This window comes from Mercenaria mercenaria, chromosome 16, assembly GCF_021730395.1.
Source record: "Mercenaria mercenaria strain notata chromosome 16, MADL_Memer_1, whole genome shotgun sequence".
Classification (NCBI taxonomy): Eukaryota; Metazoa; Mollusca; class Bivalvia; order Venerida; family Veneridae; genus Mercenaria; species Mercenaria mercenaria.
In genome coordinates, this window is record NC_069376.1 from 14,074,550 (window position 1) to 14,098,450 (window position 23,901).

The following is a 23,901-nucleotide window of genomic DNA, read 5'->3' on the forward strand; positions in this document are numbered from 1 at the left end:
AATGTTACGGCGTATTTAAGTGGTGTTTCGGCGTATTTAGGGATTGGCGGCGTATTTAGGTAATGTAACGCCGTATCCAGGTAATGTTATGGCGTATTTATGTGGTGTATTTATGTGATTTTACGTCGAGTTTAGGCTAAGTTTTTGCGTATCTAGGCAATGTTATTTGTGTAGTGTTACAGCGTATTTAGGTTACATTTCGGCGTATTTAGTTATGTCATGGCGCATTAGGTTAAGTTACGGCGTTTTTAGGATATGTTACGGCGGTTTAACGTTATGTTACGCCGTTTTTATGTTATGTAACAGCGTATTTCAGTAATGTTACGGCGGTTGTTCCCACATTTGCAATACCCGTAGACAAAAAAATTACCCAAAAAGGTTTGAATGTATTTTTAAACTTAATGAAACATTTTCTAAATGATATAGATGATATAGAAAATAAAATCATAAAGTTCTTCAGGAAAACAAATTTTCGATTTCTGAAACATACATGAAAAAGATAGGAAGAGGGCAAAGGATTGCAAAACCTACAACAAATTAGTTATCATGTTCGCATGACCTGTACTTTTAGAAAAAAATCAACAGTAACACACAAATGAAACGCTCTCTCTCTCTCTCTCTCTCTCTCTCTCTCTCCCTCTCTCCTCTCTCTTCACTACAGTTATAAACACAATATGTAATGTTGCTATCAAAACAATTCCAATTATGTCATATCTGACTTCTCTGTATTAAGATGTATTCCCATTTACGTTATCTTATTTCACACAAAATGTGGCATGCGCTGAAAGAAAGCCTTAGATTTAGTATTTTTATTCAAGTACGACAGAGTATCCTTCTTGCTCGAGTATGTCATATTCATGCTGTGAGCGGTCGTCCTGGTCACTACTTTTGACACTATATCTGTCTAATATTCTATCGTCTTCGGTTACGTCTGTTGTGTATTGCCCCTGATGTAGACCAATAGAGACAGTGCTATATCCATTCTCTGATGTTTGTAAAGACTCTGTACTGCCAAACGCTATTTCAGCATATAAATCGGCACTCGAGTTCTGCACGACCATTGGAGAATGATGGGAACAATTGATGTAGTCGTTGAAAGTGTTCATATTGCATGTATCATCTGCAGCAGAATTAAACAGATATCTGTTGTTTGTAACTTTCTTTCGCCTGAAACATACGAGTTGGTCATAAATATGTCGACCTTTTCTGAAATCCAACATAATACAAAAATGTAGTTCAAATGTAAAGAAAAGATAATTTTGCAAATTTAGACATTTATTATAATATAAAAAAGTAATGTTGCACTTACTAATACTTTAAGAAACATACACATGAGTCTATCCTTGCCAGTCGGATTGTGTTCTACAGTCATTGAAACATGTGATTGATGTCTGATCTCTGACTAATTTTGAATACAAAGAGAATATGTGTTTATTTTTGGTTAAAGTTGCAATATTGCTCAACGAAAAACGAGACAATCTGTCTATTTTTTTTCAAGCGTTCGGTTACATTAAAGTGCAACAAATTTTGATGACAGCGCAGGATACAATAACGCGTAAACGGAACTTACGTAAGTTATCTTGAGACGTTATAAAGAAATACACGGCATAAAGTTAAATTTCATTTTATAATTTGCAGTATAATGTTATAAGACACTATTTGAATCGAATAATATACCATAAAGAACATAGCTCGATTTTATGATTTTAAACCCGTTTCACACGAAAAAGTAGACACTCGTGCACAGTATTTAAGGTATAGGTCCAAGTTTCGGAGAAAAAAAGTTCGAACGTCATCAAATCATAGAAAGAAAGCATTGTTTTACATGAAAATATAACAGCATATAAAACATTTATATTATTGTACAAAACCATTGTCAATTTTTTCATATATGTATTGAATTCCGGAAAGGGACTACATGAAGGGGCCAAACTTCTGGACAGTCCAGCGCCTTTAAAAACTCACCATTTTTAAAAAGCTGTTACATGTCTTCATTTTGATGCATTTGCGACATCGTGCGAGTGTTTAAACTTTACATAACTAGGTAAAACATCGTTGTTTACATTTATTTCTTTACAAATGGCATTCTTATTTAAAGGGGGACAACTCATTTAGAATATTTTAGGTATCCAACTCTGTGGGACAGAACAGTAAAACATGTATTGGACAGATAAGTTGTGTGTCAAGATGCTGTTCATTCGCTAAAAAAAATCTGTTGTTTCGTGATATACTGCTAAACCTTAAGTAGATCGGCAAAGATTAGCATTCACAGTGTGAACGGTATTGATAATATCTCGGTGATAATTGTTCTAAAAGACCAAGCTATATTTATTGGTTTCCTTTGCTCACATTAGTTATAATACCGTTAGGAATACTGCTGATGCATAGTTTGAAATGTCTTACCGCCTAAGACACAAGATGATGACTACTGTAAATGCAGCCGCAATCGTGATCAAAACTGGAACTGAGATGTAAACGGAAACGAGGTCATTGGTTCTTCTTCCTAAAAATGTAGAATGACATTAATCCCACAAAGACATAATGTGACAATAAGTTGATTTTCATTAAACCCTCTGTATACAAGGGAAACAATCTGTTTTAGGAGTGAAATTGTTGAGTGAACACCGTTTTTCAATCCTTGTTCTAGACATGTTATGTCAGTGCAGCGGAAAAGTAGTCTTTTGTCTTATATACAGGATAACACAGTCCTGCATCTAACAGTCCAGAAATTGTTTTCCTTAACTTCCAGTACTTCTAAATATTTTTCCCATACTTTGACGCATTGATGTAGGTATCAAAAAGTGTTCTCTCTCTTTCCAGAAATCGCTTTTCCACAAACCTATCTCGTCATATTGTATAGTTTCAACTTAAAAAAGTCGACATTTTGTTAAAAATTTTCACTTAAAAATGCTACACTTTCCTTAAGGGATGAGGGTGTGGGGGAGGAGTGCCCCTCGGCCGAGTGGTTAAGGTCGATGGCACTGAATGGGTTTGAGTCTCGCTCCGGGCGTTGAATTCTTCACGTGAGAAAGCTATCCAGCCGGCTTGAGGAAGCTCGGTGCTTCTACTAAATGAAATGATTTACGGAGAGAAACCTGATGTCTTCCGCCGCCATCAAAAGCTATGAAAGTCACCATATGATCTATAATACATTCCTTGACATGATCGTTTCATAATGCACTTAAATAACTCTTCTTCAGAAAATGATACTTTAAGTACTTTTTTCAGACAGTCCACTTTGTTACAGCCGGTGACACATACATCTAAAATATGTAGTGCTTGCTTGAAGTTTGTATTTTTAGTTCCACTGCGTACAATATACATTATCAGCATCGTATTTCTGTAATTATACATGAAAGGAACAGTTGATAGTTTCTTGCTTCTCTTCTTGCCTTGTGTATACATTGGATACATTGGATAGATATACCAAATAATTCATCCGATAATTCTTGTTGATACATTTAAAACAATCACGGGAAACTAACACTTAGCTGCCTGGATAGATTTTTACTAGTTCTGTACCATTTTAAGAACAGACTATCGCAAACCCGTTTCTGTCGAACCCTTGTTCGACGCCTGGATTTAATTAAGAAATAATAAGTTCCCAAACGTTGTTTATCGTAGAATAACCTGAGTTTTGAGTTCATATGCGTAAGAATATATCACGAAGCATAAGAACGAAACACTCTGGTTATTCTACGATAAGTCACACTTGGGAACTTATTATTTCGATTCTAACACGACATACTAGTATCAACAGTGTAAGAAAAAAAATAATAACTACTCTTTACGACCGTGCTACGCACCTGTATCGGAATGACGTCATTGCACGCGTGTGGTTTATTGCAGAATAACCCGAGATAGATTTCGCTCTACATGTATGTAGATTACTTGCTGGTCGTGTTAGAATCTACATTTACGACTGTCGTATCAAACTGATTTATTTCTGTACAGCATTGAAGAAAAAAAAAACAACAACAACAACAAAAAAAAAAAAACAAAAAAAAAACTAAATACTAAATTCAAATGTTATTTCCTGATCCAAATCTGTATAAAAACTGTTCCTTTCAATCATTGACCCATAAGCAGTTACTGAATCATTAACTTTTTTATTACTGCAACAATTACAAACTATAGACTGCTTTTCACGAGAAAAGCATATACACAGAGATCATTGTAAAATGCCACAAATTAAGGGTAATAACTCCAGTTAAAATCATCAATTAACTATATCCCAGCAAACACACAACGTTAAGACAACGTTGTGTTTTAGTTGTATGTTAGTTGTGTTATTTTACAACGTTGTGACAACGTTGTAACAACGTTGAGAACTATTCAAAGTAGTGATTTGAAATGTATAGGAGAAAGTCCTATGCAAGCAATGTGTGAATGTACTGAAAAGACCCTATAAAAAGACACACTGAGTTTTTATCTGAATCTTGTAAAATCTACAACGTTAGTACAACGTTGTGCAAACGTTGGGCTACAACGTTGTGTACGTAACAGTGCTGTAACGTTGTCACAACGTTGTTAAGTAACGTTGTCACAACGTTTTACTCAAGTTTGAATCACAACGTTGTTAAGGTAACGTTATATTAACGTTTTTACAATGTTGCCAATTTTCAGTGAAAGGTATAGTTATGAAAGTATATTCAAAACTGACAGTTGCCTAGAAAAGCCTGCCTACTAGTGGAGCTACCGAGGTCGCCTGCTCAGCAGCTGTCAACTGCCTCATACACGAACTGCTTTGCTACTCCCTTATATACTAATTTTTTTCGCTCGATTGTGAAGAATAAAGCTTTGAGTCCGTATCTTGGAAAACCTTCGTTGGAATGGCGTTTAATGAGGACGTTAACTGTCATGACCCATTATTAGGGTTCAAACCCACGTCTCCGTGGTAAGCAGCCGGCACCTTGTCTCCAACACCACCACTCCCCTTCTGCCGCAAAACATTGCCAATTATATAGGTAATTTGTACAGCATATGCTGTATGCAGGTCTAGAATTTTCTCCTTTTTTTATAGATATTCTGTAAATATATGCACAATCCATATAAATCTGAAGTCCAGAAGATTTTTCAGTATAAATTTATATAGACTGGTTGTATGAGATCTGTTAAAATTACAATTTAAATCATAACTGCAAGTTAAAATGAAATTTTTCACTCATTACTTTAGCATGTAGATCTAGATTAAAAACATAGAAATTATTTTATACAGATGGATCACTTTATTTTTTTCACATTTTCCAAAAATTCAAAGTTGTCAATATTGACAGAAAATCACACAAAGAAACCTTCATATGCATTCTAAGTTTAACCCTGCAGTTTTGACTAAACTGTAATTCAGATATCGATACAGGAATACACCAAATCTTTAATTTATAAATTTATTGACCGAAAGATGTTTAAATTTTCGGATAGAATTGAGCTTCTTCTAAAGAGCAGTTCAGCTCAAAGGAGAAATATACTGTACAAGTTCCCGAATATTACTGCGAGTGTCAATTTTTAGAAGAATACTAAAGTATAGAAGTATGCCCCCGGCCCCCCACCCCACCCCACCCCCGCCCTATCATACCTGGGACCTACGCTTAAGCAAATTATGTATTTATGAGGGTACATCAGAAATACTGATGACCTGAACTTCAAACTTCTGAAAAATAAGCTTGTTTCTTGAAATAAATTAGGTTATTTTAGTGTCAATATTTTGTTGTTGTTGTTGTAGTATTTCATTATGTAAAGCTGACTTCGTAGCGATAGGTTCGAATCTATATTTTGCATTTATAATTTCGTTTATTTTAATTTAAGTTGTCGAATATACTGTAATATCATTGAACTTAAATATTTTTTCGTAAATTTACTTTGAGTATCTCCTTCTTAAAAAGAAACGTTGATTCGGATGTACTGAGACCTGAATATCTGCATGCGCGCCGATGTTTACAAAAGGAATGTCCAGTATTTTTGGTGTCTTTCGGTGATACTTTTACACATTAGAACAACTGAATAAAATCTCCTTTCAATTAACTATCGATATATCTGGTATTTTACGTAAGACTGAGGTAAGTACATATAAATTATAATACTTATACTCTGATCTATCTTGATAATTCTTAAATTCATTTTGGCGCAAATTTAAGTTATCCCAAGATTTGGGCCAAGTCAAGATTTTGTTGCAGATCAAATAACCTACATATGCGTTCGTTAACAGCAACATGAAATTTATTCAGTAAAAACCCTAAAGTCTAGTTTCTGTAAAGAAAAAAAAAGAATGCAAATTGCTGCCCTACCCCACCGACTTCTGTTAAACAAGAAACTTTCCATATAATATTCAGCACTGGTAAAGGTAAGTTTTATTTACCGTCGCTTGGTGAAACAATTAACATAAGCTCTCTAGAGCTTTTCTGCGACCCTATATTAACAGTTAAAACCAATTATACCTCACCCCCTGCAATTTGCTGGTACCCATGCATTTACAGCTGGGTCGACAGAGGCAATCGTGATAAAAGTGCCTTGCCCAAGGTAGGAAAGCGCTTAGCGCTAGCCCTTTCGACCAATGCGTCCGCAACTATTTAATTTCTGTTTCGAAGTCTTTCAGTGCTTTCACGGGATCTACTTTTCAGATTATATTTACAGCACAACAGCACAACATTGTTATTTTATCTACAGACAATAAAATAATTATTGATTTGATTTGTTAAGTGCTGTGTGGCGGCCATAAAAAAGTTGCCCCAACTTCATTTCAGTGTTGATATATTTTCAAGTCCTTCGGGATCATTGATTTCAACTCATTTACTGATTTAGATTTGAAGATTGAATACTGCTAAAGCTGGTGATAGGGGGCGTGGGCAGTGTTGCATTATCCATAACTGCTCATGAACAGACTCAATCAAACTGAGTCTGCAATTTTCACTGTTTGTTAAAATTGTTTTTTTCTCGGTGCTTCCAAGGGATCTACTTTTCAGATTATATTTATATTTTTAACTATATAAGTATTAAATCAGAGCTTCAGATAAGCTGCGTACTTATGAAAATAAATTTTCAGAAAACCTGATTGAATTAATAAAATTAACACAAGGATGTGTCTAGCCGTCCGGGTTTCCGAATGCCTAGTCTGAGATTTAGCCGATCTGAGATCCCTTTACCAGACGGCTAGCAAATCCTCAAGGATTTTCTAACCATCTGGTAATAGATTTCCTAATGAATAAGTAATGATACCTGTTATTTACTGAAAAAATATAGATGTCGATACTCGTCTGCAAACAAAACTTTGTGTGAATACATACTACAGATTTACTTTTAAATCGTGCATGTAGATACGAAGACTTGCATGTCAGTACTAAGGTCATATTATAAACTCATTCTAGTGTGAAAGCTAAGTCAGGTTTCTTTGTAAATCTCAGGCCTTTTTACATGGAGAGGTGGCGAATACCTTAAATGGTATGATCCTCATGCCAAGTGGGACAGGAGAGGCGTACAAATGCATGTAAATACCGAAACTGCATGTCATTCTAGGGCATCAAACTAGTAAACTAATTCAAGTCTAAAGCTATCTCATGTTCCTTTGTCAATCTCAACCTGTTTACATGGAGAGGTGGCAGATACCTTAATGGTCATCCTCGTGCCAAGTAGGACAGGAGGTGTACATATGCATGTAGATACCAAACTTGCATAATGTAAATACCTAAGTACGTCATACATAGTAAAACCAATTCAAATCTGGAAGATATCTCGTGTTTCTTTGTCAATCCTCAAGCCTGTTTACATGGAGAGGTGGTGAATACCTTAATTGGTTCAATCCTCTGCCAAGTAGGACAGGAGAGGTGGTACAAATGCATGTAGATACCAATATTTGCATGTCACTACTAGTAGTCATTGTAAACTAAATTCTGAAACTACAGTAAAACCAATTCAAATCTGGAAGATATCTCGTGTTTCTTTGTCATCCTCAGCCTGTTTACATGGAGAGGTGGCGAATACCTTAATTGGTCAGATCCTCATGCCAAGTAGGACAGGAGAGGTGGTACAAATGCATGTAGATACCAACATTTGCATGTTACTACTTAGTATATCATAGTAAACTAATTCAAGTCTGAAAGCTATAGTAAAACCAATTCAAATCTGGAAGATATCTCATGTTTCTTTGTAATCCTCAGGCCTGTTTACATGGAGAGGTGGCGAATACCTTAATTGGTCCGATCCTCATGCCAAGTAGGACAGGAGAGGTGGTACAAATGCATGTAGATACCAAATTTGCATGTCTACTTAGTATGTCATAGTAAACTAATTCAAGTCTGAAAGCTATTACATTGTTTCTTTGTCAATCCTCGGCCTGTTTACATGGAGAGGTGGCGAATACAGAGTAGTACCGTAAATGGTATGATCCTTGTGCAAAGTAGGACGAGAAGAGGTGGTACAAATGCATGTAGATACCAAGACTTGCATGATGTAAATACTTAAGTACTTATACAATATAGTAAAACTAATTAATTTATTTAGGTTTTACGCCACCAACACAGTATAGGTTAAAAAACCATTCAATTCAAATCTGAAAGCTATCTCATTTTCTTGTCAATCCTCAGGCCTGTTTACATGGAGAGGTGGCAAATACCTTAAATGGTTCGATCCTCATGCAAGTAGGACAGGAGAGGTGGTACAAATGCATGTAGATACCAAGATTTGCAGGATGTAATACGCTACCAAAGTTTGTCATACGTAGTAAAAACCAACTCAAATCTGAAAGATATCTCGTGTTTCTTTGTCAATCCTCAGGCCTGTTTACATGGAGAGGTGGCAAATACCTTAAATGGTTCGATCCTCATGCCAAGTAGGACAGGAGAGGTGGTACAAATGCATGCAGATACCAAGACTTTCAGGATGTAAATACCTAAGTTTGTCATACGTCGTAAAAATCAATTCAAATCTGAAAGATATCTCGTGTTTCTTTGTCAATCCTCAGGCCTGTTTACATGGAGAGGTGGCGAATACCTTAAATGTTACGATCCTCATGCCAAGTAGGATAGATTAGGAGAGGTGGTACAAATGCATGTAGATACCAAGACTTGCATGATGTAAATATTTAAGTATGTCATACATAGTAAAACCAATTCAAATCTGAAAGCTATCTCATGTTTCTTTGTCAATCCTCAGGCCTGTTTACATGGAGAGGTGGCGAATACCTTAAATGTTACGATCCTCATGCCAAGTAGGATAGATTAGGAGAGGTGGTACAAATGCATGTAGGTACCAAGACTTGCATTCTATGATGTAAATATTTAAGTATGTCATACATAGTAAAACCAATTCAAATCTGAAAGCTATCTCATGTTTCTTTGTCAATCTTCAGGCCTTGTTGCCGACGGAGAGGTGGCGAATACCTTATTGGTATGATCCTCATGTCAAGTGAGACATGAGAGATGGTATAAATGCATGTAGATACCAGCTTGCATGATGTAAATTCTTAAGTACGTCATACCTAGAGATCTAGTATCATGGCTATATATGGAGTCACATCAGTCTGTCCATCTACAGTTAGGTCTCTAAACTGCTCTCTAAATTTTCAAATAATTTTACATGCACATCACCATCATGAGCGCAAGGAACACGTGCATTTACATGTAACTTTGACCTTCACCTTGACTTGAGATACTTTTAAAGTCAGTGTCTTCAGAAAATAAGCAATTTAGGTGCCGTACGATATGAAGGTATTCATCACCTTCAGTGATAGCTCTAGTTATTTAAATTTTAAAGATTTAATGACTGAAATTGAATCATTTGATACCATTAATGGCATAAAAAGTTTATTCAATGAGTACTGTCTTGTTCTTATAATGCGATCTACTTTTGTCAATACGATTGCTGTAGAACTGATTGGACCTACATATTTACAACAGTTTAACTGTTTTGTTTCCTTTTTACAGTCCCAATATTATTGCAATTCGGTAGCAAAGATGTTGACACCACATGTCGTCTGATGATGAGTTTTACAGGATCGAATAAGGTTTGGTCATTGTATTCCCTGAAAGGAACAAGAGGAGAAAAGAAACTGGAAGACCTGCATGCCTATCCGCAGGCCAATGCTGGCTGCAGGTCAATATTGAGTAAGTTCTGTATACTGTTACAGTGTGGAGTAAATTTGTTTTTAACATGTCCAGAGAAAGAGGATAGGTAGCTTGGTAATTAAAAAAAAAACATGTTTAGAATATTGATAACATAAATCATCATCATTGACGGGTATTTTTTTAGGACAATTCAGAAAAGAAAAAACTCAGCTGGGCCTCATGTTCTCAAACCATTTTTCAGTCTCATTTGTTGTTTTATCTAAAACATCATAATCAATCGGGAATCCATTTAAATAGCTGTTTTAAATCTCATTTGTTGTTTCATTAATAGAATATAAGATTTAGATTAACATACATGTGAGCATGGCGCCTAATGTGGATGCCTTTTTTGTGATAACGGCAATTTGATTACCACTTTACACCACTGTAATGATTTTTTTTCAGATGCTCTTATGAAAACTCATAAGACAATAACAAAAAAAAGAAGCTGAGGATGCTGTTTTTAAAACATGTTCCATTCAAAAATGGTGGATTGAAATTTAAGGTAGGCTTATAGATTCTATTGCTTTTCTATTGTTCAGTGTTGATGCTTTTTGGATAAGTCAGAAAATTTACAACATTAAAACAGCACTTGCTTTGAAGGGCAAACTGACTTAGGTTACAGTTAAATGTATCTAAAGATCAGTGTAACTTGAGCTCTTGATAATCTTCAGCTTTACTTCTTTATTTTTGGTGTTGCACTAAAAAGGCCAGCATAATTTGATTCAGGTTTTACTGCAGGATTCAGGATGGTTGAACTGATATAAAATTAAAGAACCAAATCTTCATCCTTAAAGTTTGCTTAAAACATAAATTTAAGTTTCAGAAACAATTTAAACAAATAATGTGTCTTTGCTCCAGAATCATTCTATCATTGACATTGTTTTACACAAGTACTTAATATTAATGAATTATATTAAAACAAAAACATTCAATATTATTACAGAAAGGTGTGACGGGTGCGGCTACTGCAGGCAGGGAGGATTTGACGGTCAGCCAGAGGATTTGGAGATATACTGTAATGTCTTTAATGTGGACTTGCTTGTGATTTAAGTTTTCACAAGGGTTTTAGTGTGTGTGAAAGTATGTCAGTTTTCAAAATTGAGCTATGACAATTTGCTCAAACTACATAACTCAAAGAAATTGAAGCGGTCTTGTTGACGTCATGAGCTTTTGTTTAATACCAGTATTGGTGATATAGGCCCATGATTATATACTGTAGAAAGTGAACAAGTTCACTGCTCGATACAGATAATCATATGGCCTGATCTCTGAATGATATTTATGAACCAAAAGAAGGCATAAAATAAAAACATACTGTAGTGATTTAAATTATTGATATTGTTAAACTAGATCTGGGCCTGTATTCATAAAGGATCTTAGTAAAAAAAATTATCTATAACTTAATATTCTTCAATTAACTCAAAAACTTTTCACGCTCTTTAAATATTTCACAGCATGACTACAAACTTGTATATTATACCAAAGAAAAATAGATTGGCAACTTGAAAGGCGTATAGAGCAAATCTCGCCAACATCACATGGCAGCTGAATGAGATCTCGTTTTAGTAAGCATATTTGATCACAATTGATCGTCAGCAAATGCTTTGAAATAAGAAAACTTCATTGTTTGTGTATAATGCTAATGGTACTTTTTTAATAATGTTATCAGTATTTTCTACACAGGAAAGCAATGAATTTTTGATTGGAAGTCTGAGAAATCAACAGTTGTTGTAAAATGGGCTCGATTCGGTTTATTACACGCCAGTGTAACATTAAATACTGACCACGTTGAAAATTGACCCCGTAGATCCTTTTCGACGTTGAGAATTGACCCCATCAACATTTCAACATCAAATTTTGATCAAAGGGTCATTTTTCAACGTTGAGAATTGACCCCGTCAACATTTCAACATTAAATTTTGATCAAAAGATCCTTTTTCAGCGTTGAGAAATGGTCCCACCAACATTTCAACATTAAATTTTGATCAATGGGGTCAATATCTAATGTTACACCGGCTGTACTGCCAGTTTAATACTTCAGTAAGCATCTGTTGATTTGATCATGACTGATCAAATCGGCAAACACTTTGAAATAATATAACGTGAAATAATATAACGCGCTAACACGAGCTGATGCAAGACTCTCCAGTTGCCATATTACTGTCAAATCGCCGAATAGTGGAGCGCGCTGTCTTACAGACAGCTCTTTTTGTTGAGATCCCTTAGAGAATTTCAAATTTGTTGTCGCAAATCTTCACTCTGATGTGTTGCACACCAGTCGCATCCATATAACCATGGTCAAGGTCACACTTTGGTCAAAGGTCAAAAGAGAGTTGATTCTAACACATTCTTTGTTTATTCTTTTACTATTTTTTATCAGAAAATCAAATTATTGATCGTCTGCGTTACTTAAATTTTGTTTTTCTCAAAAACTGTCAAAGGTAACCATTTGAAACTTGGAAAACTTGTTCACTTTTACACATTTTATTCATTGCAATGCAGGTAACCCTGTGATTTGTTTTTACAGAGGTAATACCCCTTACTGCCTGTCAGTCTCCAGTTTCTCAATACAATGTAACAAGGTATTTTTCTTCTTTACAGTGGTGACCTCATTCTGCTGACTAGGTGACTTTCAATGATTTTTTTGTTGAGCTATTGCACTTTTTCGACCTTAAATTTTCAGTTTTTTTTTTTCAATCCAATTACCCAGTATCTTATCATAGGTATTGACATGATACTTGACATAATTTATTGTGATGACCCAATTTGTTAGACAAGAGGAGGTAACTCTATAAAGGATCATTTTCTAAGAATTATTGCCCTTTTTATACGCCCGTTTGAAAAATTGGACGTATTATGGGAACGCCCCTGGCGGGCCGGCAGATGACGTCCGGAGCATATCTTCTTCATGCATGGAGGGATTTTGATGAAACTTGGCACAGTTGCTCACCATCATGAGACGGAGTGTCGTGTGCAAGAACCAGGTCACTAGGGCTGTTCAGAGTATGTGCATCCGTGCGTGTGTCCGGATTTGATTGTCCAGACTGTAACTTTGACATGCATGGAGTAATCTCGTTTATATTTGGCATGAATGTTAACCTCAGTGAGACGGAGTCATGTGCAGACCACAGGTTCCTATCTCGAAGGTCAAGGTCACACTTAGAGGTCAAAGGTTAAATTCAATAATGACTTTATCCGGAGCATTTCTTCTTCATGCATGGATGAATTTTGATGAAGCTTGGCACAATTGTTCACCATCATGAGACGGAGTGTCATGTGCAAGAACCAGGTCCCTAGGTCTAAGGTCAAGGTCACAATTAGAGGTCAAAGGATACAAGAATGAAAACTTTGTTCGGAGCATTTCTTCTTCATGCATGGAGGGATTTTGATATTACTTGGCACAAATGTTAACCACCACGAGACAGTGTCATGCGCAAGAACCAGGTCCCTAGGTCTAAGGTCATGGTCATACTTAGAGGCTAAAGTTCAGATACAAGAATAACATTGTCCGAAGCATTTCTTCTTCATGCATAGAGGGACTTTGATGTAACTTGGCACAATTGTACACCATCATGAGACGGAGTGTTATGCGCAGGTCCCTTATTTAGAATTACCTTCCTTTGTTGTTACTATAAATAGTTTAGGCCTAAAAAAAAATTCTTTGTTTCCGGTAACATGCTCAAAAAAATTAGGGTAGGTAGGTCGGAAAATATTTTTTTTTTTATTAAGGGAGACTTTTCGGAAATTATTTTTGTGTCAAAAATGGATACAAATAAGGAGGTTATGCCTTTAGAGCATCAGTAAGTTGTTTTCTAACATCACTGGCCATGTTTTAAACATAAAAAGTGCAGTTTTTCAACTTTTTGAAAGTTGAAAAAAATATTCTCAAAGGCCATAAAAACATTTAGGGTCGGGCCAAAAATTTAGGGTAGGTAGGGATACCGGAAACAAACAATTTTTTTTACGCCTTACATTGCAACTTTTTCATTACTAGTCGTAGGGAAAAATGGAGATCACTTTTCTGTAGTGCAACATGCATGATACATCCAATTCTGAGATGTATTTTGACCTGTCTCTACCTGGTAAGATTTTTGTGTGGACTTGCAATTTTTTTTTGGGTGGTGGGGGGGGGGGGGGGGAATTTTTTTTTAAAGATTAACTTCCCTTAGTTGTTACTATAAATAACTTACATTGTAACTTTTTTGTAATTGATCATATGGAAAAACCAAGACCACCTTTTTGTGGTACAGCATAGATGTTTTAATCAGTAACTTGAGAACCACTTTACCTAGAATGTTAAAACATAATAGGATGATTGCACATGCAGAGTTTATGACCCCTATTTATTTTGGGGGTCACTGGACCTGAACGTGAGAAACAGTTTCCATTTCATAACTTAAGAACCACTAAGTCCAGTATTTTGAAACTTAGTCGGATGATTGGACATGCCAAGTAGATGATCCCTTTTGCAGCCAACCATCATTGTCTCTTTGACTTTTACTCCTGTCCCCTATTGACTTCTTGCCTATACGACTATGCATTTGGGGAGACATGCATTTTTCTTCAAAATCATCTTCTAGTTCACCTTTGCCGATCTTGCAGCTCATGAAGTCTGTATTTACCTTGTTCCTGTGGGCATGTCATTGTATTAGATTTTGTTATCGTTTAACTACATAAGCTTTTTGTATTTAATTAAATTGAATTATCGTTATCGTTAAACTACATAATCTTTTTATACCGGTAATTTTGGACTTGAATTATCATATATTGTTAAACTACATAAGTTTTTTGTATTTGATGGATTTAAATAATTGTTACGTATGCTTTAAACTATATTGTATTATCAAGGGGTGCGGTATTCCCATATACTGCTTAAGGGATTACTTTCGTTGTTTCTGAACTTTAACAAATATTTTAGTAAATTTTATAATTAGATCTTGAATTAAAATATGTAATTGAAATTTTGTTTTGCTTATTTATTTAAACATGAGCTGTCAAAAGTAGGTTGTATTTTGGTGGTTTCACAACGTTAACCAACAACGTTGTCACAACGTTGATACGACTCCACATTTTTACGTTGTCACAACGTTGTATCTGACCGCAACACAACGTTATGCCACAACGTTGTCGCAACGTTGACACGACTCCACACTTTTACGTTGTCACAACGTTGTTTCTAACGTTGTCACAACGTACAGCACAACGTTGTAACAACGTTGTCACAACGTTACTGTGCTTCCTGGGATAACATTCAAACGACATGAACGATGAACAAAACTAAGCTACGTCCCCCCACTGACCGCTCTTGAGCTTTGGTTAACATTGGCCCATTGGCATACTTCAAGTTGTGAAAACGCTATAAACACAACAAATCAAGGGCCACAACTTCACTGAAAACCACTGAGCCGGAACATGGCGAGGACATGCACTATTACGCTCGGCAGTTATTACTTTTGTGAAATTTGGAGTACTTCTTTCTCTTAACATCGAAAATTGCGCTCGGAAAAGGTAAAATACGACAAACATTCAATGAAAATCAATAATCTTAAACATTATGATAAAATGCCCATTGATCACTACTGTAATGTTTGGTGGAAATCCGTCTATGAATAGAACAGAAGCAGCCGAAAACTTTAATATTGACGAAAGTCATCAAACCATATGCTCAACTAGGCTCGGAGAAGATCCGCCTAGTGGTGTATGAAAAGTTGTAATGACAAACTTTGTGACAGTCAGACGATCAGACTGCCAGACAGACGGACAGCACTGAAAGCATTATCTCTCGACCACTACATGAGGGGAAAATAAATATGGTTTCAATGGTACGTATTTTTAAAATGCTAAATTAGATAAGTGTACAGACAAAAACTCTTTTATACTGTAGTGTTTAAAGTGATACCAAGGCGATGTCGTGAACGAAAAATTGTTTTAAACTGCTATACACTTTATTGTACTAAAATTCTTAGTTTAGAAGGATTCGAGGGGCACCTGGGGTCTTCCTCCACCATTAAAACTGGAAAGTCGCCATATGAACTATCATGTGTCGGTGCGACGTTAAATCAACAACAACAACAAAATTAGAAGGATACATTTACAGTGTACGTTTACTAGGTTATGATACTACATGAGATTTGCTTGAAATTTCAAATTCCTAATCCAATGTAACTTTAATTCAAAATGTTCATGATTTCGTGATTTAAAACAAAACTATTTTTGGTTTATGTGCCATTCAATGGAACAATGAAGTTACTATGGCTAATTATCGTTTCCTACAAGATATCTATCCTTGTCGTTTTACCTGTATCGAGATCAACCTGTCCTGAATCAGTAGACGTAAGTTCGGATGTAGTTTTCATGGAAGTGTTTGGTGTCGTAGATCGAATTGTTGTCGGTTCAGCTGTTATTGTTGTCTGTACAGTTGCTATGGTTGTTTCAGCTGTTATTTTTGTCTGTACAGTTGCTATTGTTGTCTCAGCTACTATTGTTGTCTGTACAGCTGCTATTGTTGCTGTTGTTGTCTGTACAGCTGTTTTTGTTGTCTGTTTAGCTGATATTGGTGTCTGCACATCTGCTTTAAATACACGTGCTTATAAACATTATCCAAATAAGTATTATATATTATAATATAGCTTATTTTGAAACTTTTTTATTATTGGTCGTAGGGAAAAACCGAGACCACTTTTCTGTGGTACAACATGGATGGTACCTCCAATTTTTAGGTGTATTTTTACATACCTGTACCTGATAAGGATAAAAAAATTTGGACTTTGAATATTTTTTGTGGACAATGACTTTTTTAAAGTTTTTCTTTTGTTGTTCCAGTCATTCGGGTTACTGCAGTCAAGTTCTTTAAATTTGCTCCCATCCTCTGATGTAACCCTTCGGGCGTATATTGTCCCGCTTGGTGGATCTCTTGTTATTGTAGCCAATGGTTTTGGTTAGAATCTTAGCATTATTATTGATTTTATTTGTAATTGGTCGATCTAATGCATAAAGACTTCACTGAACTACATTTCCGCTGCGGATTAAAAAAGAATACGAATAAAATAGAGGACATATAATTTAGGAAACAAGCCCCACTATCGACTGTATTTCTTCTTAACTTCAGCGTCTCTGATTGGTTGGTAAATGAATGTCATGCATGCATCAATGATTTCAATAACAAGAAAGTAAAACTTGAATATAAAATGAATTATGTAAATAAGAAATCATGCGCAATAATATACAAAGGAATAAACAATTCCATTATTCATCCTGAAACTGTTATTGATATGATACAGTAGAGATGCTAAATAACATCAGATATATGAATGCTCATTAGTAACAATGTGGTTTGAAACTATATTGTTTTCAATAATTCCGTAACGCGTTTGTTTTATGGCCATGTACAATCATGTGTCATGTATTCGTTATGTATTCATTCATGTTAATTGTTATTGTAGATTTCACACTCAAGACCGGATGTCAAGCAAATCGTCAGAACATACATGTTTTACAATGTCGATGACACTCCCGTAAAATTCAATCAATTTATCACAGAATGAGGAATGTCATATTATTATCTTAGCGAAAAACGTGAACAGCCCCATCTTTATTGAAATGCAATTGATTCTCTTTTGCGATGAGGTTAGGATACACAATTATACCAAAGAAAAGCAGGTCTTGCGATTTCAGACCCGAATGCATTTTCGTTAAGACTTTCAAAGTTTTGTTATTATCTGACCGTGTGTGTAGGTACGGCGATGAGAGATTAAAGCAAAAGTGATCTAAGTACATCCTCAGAACCGTCTCCAACTCGACAATTTAACATTTTCTTGCATTATTTATATAATATGTCATTATAAAGGGAATAGAAATTGATAACGTGTAAGCATATCGGCTTACTCCTTAGCAAAATATTAACCCCGCAAATGGTTAAATTGCTAGCACAGTAATATGACAAACATTAATAATTGTCTATTCAAATGACCAGAAATCGAATTTTAGCATATCTAGGCAATTTTATTATGTTGACGTCACGTTGACGTGTTATTTAGCGCCGTGTACGCATCAAGAAATAGCGCTTTAAACTTTGATGAAATATTTTACTTTAAACATGTTTAAAACGAAATGTTATATAGCATAACTGTTTAGATTAATTTATAAACACGGACTTGGTTAAACGGATCATGGAGTTCAGCCCTGAGTCCAGGTTTATGTTTTCTGTGAGGAGTTGATCACAAAGTGTCTAAAATAATGCGTAACCATCACAGATTCATGTGCTTCAGAATCCAGGATAGGTTGACTGTCTGCCTTACATAACTGAAATACTGTCAAAAACGACATTAAACCCAAAACTAAACTTGCCCCTCATCGATGTGGGTTCGAGTCTCACTCGTGGCTTGAATTCTTCATGTGAAGAAGCCATCCTGTGGCTAACGGAAGGTCGGTGGTTCTACCCAGGTGCCCGGCTCGTGATGAAATAATGCACGAAAGGACACCTGGGGTCTTCCTCCACCTTCAAAGCTGGAAAGTCGCCATATGACCTATAATTGTGTCGGTGCGACGTTAAACCCAGCAAAGTAAAAAGAAATACTTTACAATGCTACGTGCGAAGCACGAGGTAGTTTTGATCTTTTGTTTGGAAAAAACTGTAACGATGTAGGGCCTTCATAACAAATCATTAAACATCTTAAATCAATGAAGCCGATGTCGCACCTTTTCTACAAACAGTTTAAATCGACAATAGAACATATGTAATTAATTGATCATTTAACATCAATGAGTAATTACTTCTTTAATGACCGCGAAGTGGGCATATTTTTGTAGGCGTCAACAAACCTTTCATTGGTGATTATTGCAGCGAAGTCACGCGAAATTTAGCAAACATGTGTTTTTCAAATCGGGTATATACGGCGATATTCGGTGGTTCTACCCAGGTGCCCGACTCGTGATGAAATATTCGCCTAGAAATTGGTTTTGATGAAAAACGTTGACCGTACCATTCAGCTGATATATTAGTTAAATTTGATGGTTATAATGATGACATTTCGAGCTGGCTAGGTGGCGATTCTGTTACGACAGTCACTGTTTCTGCAACACAACATCTACTGCATTGTCACAGTCTTGTGCCTGTTGGGTTTTGACGCTTAATACGTACCTGTTTAATTCATTGAGATATTGCCAGTGAGACGGTTGAAATGGATTTTGATTGCAAACAAAATGAGACAAACCGTCTTAAATACGTTCAGTTAAGTTTCTCACAACATTGTATCATTTTCTCATACACGAAAGTTGACACGCCTTACCTTTATTGTACATAGATTGTTCAGAGAAGCTGTTGATACTTTCTATTGTTGTTGTCAATGTATGAGTTTTTGGTGGTGGTTTTGATTTCGTATCAATTACTGTAATAAAAGCACAACACAGTAAGTTCTTATTAAAGAAATAATTTATAGCAAAACCGTGCAGGTCAGTTTTCAGCCAGTCACCATTGTGTTTATTTTATCGGATATTGTTTAGGGTAGAAAATTCAAATATCTCTGACAAATTCTAATTGTTTTGTTTACACGTTCTGGATATGGTTGATATTTACTACTCCAACAAATTTTCGACTTAGAAGCGTAAATCATTTAAATGTATGTCGTGGGACAAAATCTGTTTATGAATCTGATGTATTTATAGGGAATCGATCCTACCGATTTTCGTCGCGAACAAAAATCAGGATCGATCCCTCTACGGTAACATGCGATATATACCGAATGAGATATACTATTGAATTAAAAAATGTGGTCTTTCTGCACGTGCACAGAGCGTCTGACTTCGGATTTTTTGGAAGAATACGCGTTTTCCGTGTGCGTAATAAGCGTCCACATAACTTGTCCGAACCGCAACGTCTTGCACATCAGTACAGATATTTGCAGTATTGTTTTTATTCCAAACTCTACCTTTAAATTGATACAAACGCATATTTCTGAGCAAGCTGATGGACTGTAACGATTCCGATTGAGGCATTGCCTTATTTCATATTACTTGGACCAATTTCTAGTATGGTTCAGCTTGTAAAATAATATAAATGTGTGTTAAAAATTGCTGAATTTCTTGATATATGCTCTGCAAAGAGGCACGTGGTGTTACAACTGTGCTTTTACACTATCTATACAAGATAGTCGGTTATACGTTGAGCGTAATATTTTCACGAGGGCATGGATCGTCGTACGACGTGCAACAGCAGGAGTGTATTGCTATAAATGAGTTCGATTCATATATGTCTTTCATTGTTAAATTTACATCAAATATGATAAAAAAAATTAATTCGCGCATGTATGTCGCCAAATGGTACGTCGTCTATCTAGCCAGGGCCGAAAATTGTCTTGGGGAATAATTCATTTAGGGCGCAAATGATTGCGAAGTATTTTACATAGCGAATAACCAACTGAGTGTATGTCTTAAAGAATCAAGACAGTTGTAGGTTATGACAGAATGTTTTTTTTTTTAAGTTAGATCAAATTTGAAAGTGCTATTTCTCAATACATGCATGGCACAGAAAATCACGTCGACGTGACGTATCTTATTTCCTTATGATGATTTAAGCAATAGATCTACTTGTTGGATTCAAATGTCAAATCTTTAAAAAAAATTAAAACACACAAATAACGGTAATCAAGTGATATTTTGTCTTCTTATAAGTTGTTAGAAAGTTTCACACTTACACCTTATGTCATATACTGACATTTTGTTTGGACCTCCACAGATTTCATTCTGGTTTCCTGGACATTTATATTCACAACTGACATGTTTAGGAGTCCCACGAAAGCTCATACCACAAATACAGTAATAGGACTGCAAAATACAAAAGATAGCATGCTTACAGTGCTTTGTTAATATAATGTTGTTGTTAAGGTAGTTCACTAACGACACTCGGCAATTTCCGTGCAATTACGTATTTTCCGTATTCTACTTCGTCAGTCTTCGGCTGTCCTCAACATAATGATTTTCATGCCTGCCGGAATAAACCGGAATCGTACACGGAAAAATACGTCATCAAACGGAAATTCGCACACGGAAAAATACGTCATCAAACGGAAATTGTCGATTGATATGACGTGTCCACTACCTTAAATAGTATACTCATATTGATTTCAGTGACACATGCAAAAAAATAAAGGTACCGAATTATTTTATACGGAATTATTTTATTAATTTAGCTTTAATATACCCTGTCCACATTTATGAAAAAGACAGAAAATATGCCGATTCATTTTTTTTTGAAAATTATACAGAAATTACATTTGATCTTTTGATAAATTATCTCGTCAGAATTATGCAGTAGGCTACGTTATCTATGACGGCTTCACGTCGAACACAATTTTCACACTTGTGTAGGATTAAACATTTAATTTCGTCTACTTATACCGCAGTTTCATAGCATTTACTTAGTACTTGTCGTTTTTTTTTTTTCAGAAAACATTTTATCTCAATATAAAAACGCCAGCTATGATCTTGGGTATATTCTTCTCGGTTATTTACCTTTTGAGATTACCACTAGCCAATAGATTGCCAACAGTTTATAAAACGTTTGCAACGATATCCACAAAAAATTAAATGCAATTAAGCATAAGACTTTGCAACGATATTCACAAAAAATTAAATTCAATTAAACATACTTTAAAAATCAACGCGATTTGAAAAGAATATTGTTTTAAATATGGACACAAAATGTATATAATATTACTGCAAAACTGATTGTAATAGATCATAAGGTTCGAAGTTCGAAGTACATTTTCGTTTTTGTCGTGTTTAGCGACGAGTGGAGTTTCCACTTTTTTATTTCATTAAATCGATAATAAAATTCGAACACAAAGCTGTATTTGTATATATTAATGTAAACTTTTAAACTTTTGAGACGTAAGAATGCACTTGACATGATTATTGCAAATTTGTATGCATTTCGGATGAAAAATGCATTAGTCATAATTTTGAACTTTGATTGTAGAAGGCTAGATTTATTTTAACTTCTAAAACATTCGATAACATTTGATGCTAAAAAGATATCCTAACTTGCGACTGCGTCAACAATAATACATAATGCAATGAAATTAGAAAATAAAGCTGTATTTTGTATAGATAAAATAACGTGTTATTATATGTGCATAATTGTACCTTTGTGGCGGCAAATATGTGCCCTGAGGCTCTACAAGTACGAATACACCGAGCGCCGTTATTCCGCCGTAACGTAACTTCAGACTATCAAAAGACTTTAGCATGAGACGGAAGTATACATTGCCATGAATTGAAAAAAAAATAAGAAGAGCGCCGGTTTATTTGAATATAAGAATAAACGAATGACTGATTCTTAATTCACATTATCCTGGCCGACTGATTGAATAAACGGATATTCATTTCTTGCATACCAGGCAGGGATTTCCGGTATTTTTGCCGGTGCTGGAATATAAGATTCTTTCACTGGTTATAGTGGCAGATGGGAACTTCCGGCCTCGAGGGTAACTGTTTAGGCTAATTTTTCCAGCACCGGTAAAAATACCGGACATCCCCGTCTGGTATGCAAGAAAAATCCATCTTACACCCCAGGGTGTAAGATGACTCTCGTGCTTTAAATGACGTATTACGAACAACATATATGTAGAAGATTTATGTATTTATTTATATTTTATCTCGGAAACGGAATAAAAATCCAATACCTTGACAGTTCCTCTTTGTTCCTGATAGTATATTTCTCGATTCAAAACACGTTATTTTATCGAAAATTCATAACGTTACGCCAGAACTGATAAAACAAAACCGGAACTAAACATTGTTATTTGTCTTTGAAACGTCATGACGTCTTTCCTGTTTACGGACGTTGATTTCCCGTGCTTTGTTTAAATACGCTGCTATAAGAAATAGTTCTAAAAAGAAGGCCGTTCGACTGATTTTATCTTTATTATTTTATCTTGATATTGGAATGCAAGAAAAAGATTCTGTCACTGGTTATAGGTGCAGATGGAAATATCCGGCTCTCGGGTAACTGTTTAGGCGGTAACTCGGTAGGAACCTCGTTACCGCCTAAACAGTTACCCTCGAGACCGGAAATTCCCATCTGCACCTATAACCAGTGAAAGAATCTTATATTATTGAACCAAAAGAAAGACATATTAAAATATTGATATCAGACACCAGAATCCTGCATTCTAAGTCCTGCACTATAATTGACAAAACAATTAGTTTAAACCATTCGGTGAATAGCATAAAAGTTTAGAATTTTTCCACTCAGATGTTAAATTTTGATATAAAGTGGCAAAAATGGATTTCATGTAAACATAGGCTAGTGCACAGAAACCAAACACCACCAAGCTGAGGACATATCTACAATGCTGAAGTTTATCTTGTTACATTCATTAATTCTTTCAGTCACCCGACGGACTTCTATCAATGCTTATTATCATCATATGCATTATATCACAAAACGAAACAGAATCTTAAAGAAACGATTTGTAAAAATGTACTTGCCTTGCAGACAGTGAAAATAAGACGTAATACAGATAAACAATTTACAGAATTTCCAAGCTTCCATCTTGATATGTTACACTTTTGACCACAAGATTATTTTGCTTCACAGTTAGTTAGTCGAAAGATAGGATACATGAGAAATTACTCACTGATTATTATTATTTACGAAAACGGAAATCCGAGAACAAGATGAATGACATATAGTTTTTCTGAGTAATAGCAGTGACAATGCGAAACCATAAAATATGTTTTAGTCATGCATTTTCAGCTGAATTCCACTGCTAGAGAAAAATGGTAATTCACTTAAATAAAATGT

The 23,901-nt window shown here is 35.4% G+C and overlaps 1 protein-coding gene and 1 long non-coding RNA gene across 6 annotated transcripts; one reads left to right on the plus strand and one right to left on the minus strand.

Moving 5' to 3' along the window:
• Positions 1-373: 373 nt before the first annotated feature.
• On the minus strand, positions 374-23,701 carry LOC123540359 (uncharacterized). Of its 5 annotated transcripts, none has more exons than XM_053526145.1 (6): positions 23,586-23,701; positions 20,789-20,918; positions 19,385-19,483; positions 16,396-16,668; positions 2,404-2,503; positions 374-1,206 (listed from the first exon to the last, which is right to left on the minus strand). In XM_053526145.1, exons 2-6 carry the CDS (start codon positions 20,895-20,897, stop codon positions 810-812), a joined length of 978 nt encoding a protein of 325 aa, XP_053382120.1. In that variant the 5' UTR covers positions 20,898-20,918; positions 23,586-23,701; the 3' UTR covers positions 374-809. The 5 variants fall into 5 exon arrangements, with proteins under 5 accessions (XP_053382120.1, XP_053382119.1, XP_053382121.1 ...); XM_053526144.1 differs by lacking the exon at positions 23,586-23,701 and adding an exon at positions 22,239-23,101; XM_053526146.1 differs by lacking the exon at positions 23,586-23,701 and adding an exon at positions 22,239-23,097 and having other exon boundaries at positions 16,396-16,665.
• On the plus strand, positions 5,561-12,604 carry LOC123532413 (uncharacterized). The gene is made up of 4 exons (XR_008367756.1): positions 5,561-6,056; positions 9,915-10,094; positions 10,500-10,599; positions 11,041-12,604. It is a non-coding gene; the product is annotated as an uncharacterized LOC123532413 (long non-coding RNA).
• Positions 23,702-23,901: the final 200 nt, after the last annotated feature.